The sequence below is a fragment of the Nicotiana tabacum genome, chromosome 8, assembly GCF_000715075.1.
Source record: "Nicotiana tabacum cultivar K326 chromosome 8, ASM71507v2, whole genome shotgun sequence".
NCBI classification, from domain to species: domain Eukaryota; kingdom Viridiplantae; phylum Streptophyta; class Magnoliopsida; order Solanales; family Solanaceae; genus Nicotiana; species Nicotiana tabacum.
In genome coordinates this window covers 21,277,113-21,280,042 of record NC_134087.1, presented here as the reverse complement: position 1 = coordinate 21,280,042, position 2,930 = coordinate 21,277,113, and the positions used below count along the sequence as shown (strand labels likewise).

General features: G+C 35.0%; 1 protein-coding gene across 1 annotated transcript; it reads right to left on the bottom strand.

Annotated features, from left to right (window-relative positions):
- Window positions 1–380: 380 nt before the first annotated feature.
- LOC142162656 (gibberellin-regulated protein 6-like) lies at window positions 381–1,318 on the bottom strand. Its single transcript, XM_075219075.1, has 3 exons — window positions 1,104–1,318; window positions 950–983; window positions 381–828 (listed from the first exon to the last, which is right to left on the bottom strand). Exons 1-3 carry the CDS (start codon window positions 1,197–1,199, stop codon window positions 647–649), a joined length of 312 nt encoding a protein of 103 aa, XP_075075176.1. The 5' UTR covers window positions 1,200–1,318; the 3' UTR covers window positions 381–646.
- Between the last annotated feature and the right edge of the window lie 1,612 nt (window positions 1,319–2,930).

Below are 2,930 nucleotides of genomic sequence, written 5' to 3'. Positions count from 1 at the left end.
GTATTTTGTTGGATTTAACTTATACACTTAGGCAACGGCGCAACGTAAACAATATTATAATATTAGTGTATTTTAACAAGTTGTAGTAGGTTGTTGTCACATTTGGTTAGGTTACTAATTTAATTTTATTAAGAATATTGCACTGTGGATTATATTGTATAAAAATTGAACTCTTTTTGTTATTAATAACTCACCTACAGAACATTTAAATCCCATGTTTCTTTAATATTGATGCTTTTGAAAAGGGCAAGCTCAAAGGATTTTAATGCAAAATCTACATAATTTTATTACTGCAGAAAAAAGAAAACACAACAATAGTAATACCAACATAATTGGAACAGAAAGCTCTCATATAGGGCCACACCAAACTATAGGAGCACTACAACACAACTAGAATTCCAGCTGGAAATTAAGATTTAAGAACATATTGATCTTTTGTTACAACAACAAAAAAACTAGTGAATTCCTACAAGTAGGATTTGGGGTAGGATAGTGTATGCGCAGACCTTACCCCTATCCGAGGAGGACAGAAAGGACTTTGTCATTTGACAAAAATACAATGGGAGAGCAGACAAAATAACAAGATTAGGTACACAAATTAAAGACAGATGCAGAAAATAGTGAGAAACAAGAAAGTAGTAGAAAATCAAGGGCATTTTGGTCCTCCTTCCTTGGTTTTCCAGTTGTTGTAGCAGGGGCAAACACTTTTGTTACCATAGAAACCAGGTGGAACACACAAACACTTGTTGCAACATTTTTGGCAGAAGAACATGCATGGTTTGTGGTACTGTGTCTTGCTACATCTCCTCGTACATTGTGGTAGGCATTCTGGTACAATACAAAAAATACAAACATAATCAAGAATTCTCATGTATATTTTGGTGATTAAATATAAACATTAGATGTTTTGATTCTAGTACTTCATCAGAATAAAAGAGGAAATACTTACGTGAGGGGTTCAAGCTCCCTGGTCCATACTTTTTCTGAAATTGCAAATAACAATTTGTCACAAATAAAAAAAATACCACTTTAGTAACTATAGTAATAAAGTGCAAATATTTACAGAAAGTAGGAAAATTCAGTCAAAATAATACTGTACTTACAGAATGGTGGTGTTTGCCATTTGTAGCCAGAACTGTTGTAGCAAGAATGGACATGGCAAAAAGGGCCAAAAGGAAAACTGCAACAATCTTGGCCATTGCTGATGTGATTTCTTGGGATGAAAATGGGGAGCAAATAAGTTGGAATAGAGGAATACAAAGAGAGGACTATTTTTGAGTGTTTATTAGAAGCTGTAAATTTGGATATAAATAGAGCCCTTTGAAGTTCTGTGGCTAAAGGTAACAATTATTTTTAGTAATAAATCTTGAATTTTGATGTGAGTAAGGAACTATTTGCCTATTGGCCGGTGAGAGGCATTAAATGTAGAAGCATAAATATTTGGAATACAAAAAAATTGTAACTGCCAGTGAATCATTAAGTTGCGGAATGGTAGTTGAAGAATGAAGGCAGAACCTCAAATAAATGCAAGAGAGATGAGGGATTGGGAAGAAGAGCCTCGGCGTAACTCGTAAAGTCGTTGTCATGTGATTAGGAGGTCACGAGTTCGAGCCGTGAAATTAACCTCTTGCAGAAATACAAAGTAAGCCTGCGTACAATAAACCCCTGTGGTCCGGCCTTTTTCCGGATCCCGCGCATAGTGGGAGCTTAGTGTACCGGACTGCCTTTTAGAGATGAGGGATTGGATGAGGGATTGGATGAGGGATTGGGAAGAGGAGCCTTGGCGTAATTGGTAAAGTTGTTGCCATGTGACCAGGAGGTCACGAGTGTGAGCCGTGGAAACAGTCGCTTGCAGAAATGCAGGGTAAGACTGCATACAATAGACCCCTGTGATCCGGTCCTTCCCAGGACCCCGTGCATACTGAGACGGATCTAGGATTTCCGACGCGGATCCAGGATTTAAATTCCGTGGGTTTAACTTTAGACAAATTTAACATTGAACCTATTATATTTTTAAAGTTGTGGGTTCATATTTATTATTTTTGTAATTTTAATAAATTTTTACACATAAATTTTTACCCCGTGTCGAAAATTATGGGTTTAATTAAACCCGTAATTATCATACTGCATCTGCCCCTGTATGCATAGTGGGGGCTTAGTGTACCGGGTTGCTTTTAGAGATGGTGATTGGATGAGTGCCTTTAGAACAAAAAGGAGAACAATTGGCCAATTGGGCAATAAATGTTACCTAAAAGAAGTGGGCAATAAATAAATTAGACATCTTTTCATTCTTACACCAGCAAATACAGATGCTTAGAGACAATATTTTGTTGCAGATGAGAAAAATGTATTTGAAAGTTGAAGCTGAAAATAATACTTCATCTGAGAGTAAGTTGTATTTAGACATGAAGTTAACTGGGAGAAAAAACTGAAGTTATGTGAGAAAATAGTCATTTCCTCAGACAAGTTTTTCAAGATTGCCCAATATTTGTAAATATGGTGAAATAAGGTGAAATTTTTTCTCCCACTCACAAACTTTAATTTTTTTCAAGTAAAATATATGTTCAAACACAATATAAACTTTCAAAAATTATTTCTCAACATAATGCACAACATAAGCTTAACAATAAAAGAGGTAGCATGAAATAGCAACTACGATTAAATGCATGAGAATAACTCAATGATGGAAAGAATTGCATGCAACAATCACTACAAATAAATGCATATAAGGGAAACTTAGACGATGGAAAATAGAACATGAAATAACAACTTTTTTTTTCTTTAAGTTTTAGCTAAATTTATGTCCAAACACCTACTAAATTATTTAAGATCAATATCTAATACATAATAATGGCAATAAAAGGGAAGCAGATCGATACACTTGCAAGAGACAGTATCATATATAGCAAAATAAATATGGAGACAAGTGC

Excerpts from the sequence above, each read along its gene's own strand:
- LOC142162656 (XM_075219075.1), bottom strand. The coding sequence starts at position 1,199 with ATGGCCAAGATTGTTGCAGTTTTCCTTTTGGCCCTTTTTGCCATGTCC. Across the intron at positions 984-1,103 it reads ATGGCAAACACCACCATTCT|AAAAAGTATGGACCAGGGAG; the intron begins GTAAGTACAGTA and ends TTGCAATTTCAG. Across the intron at positions 829-949 it reads AGGGAGCTTGAACCCCTCAC|AATGCCTACCACAATGTACG; the intron begins GTAAGTATTTCC and ends GTATTGTACCAG.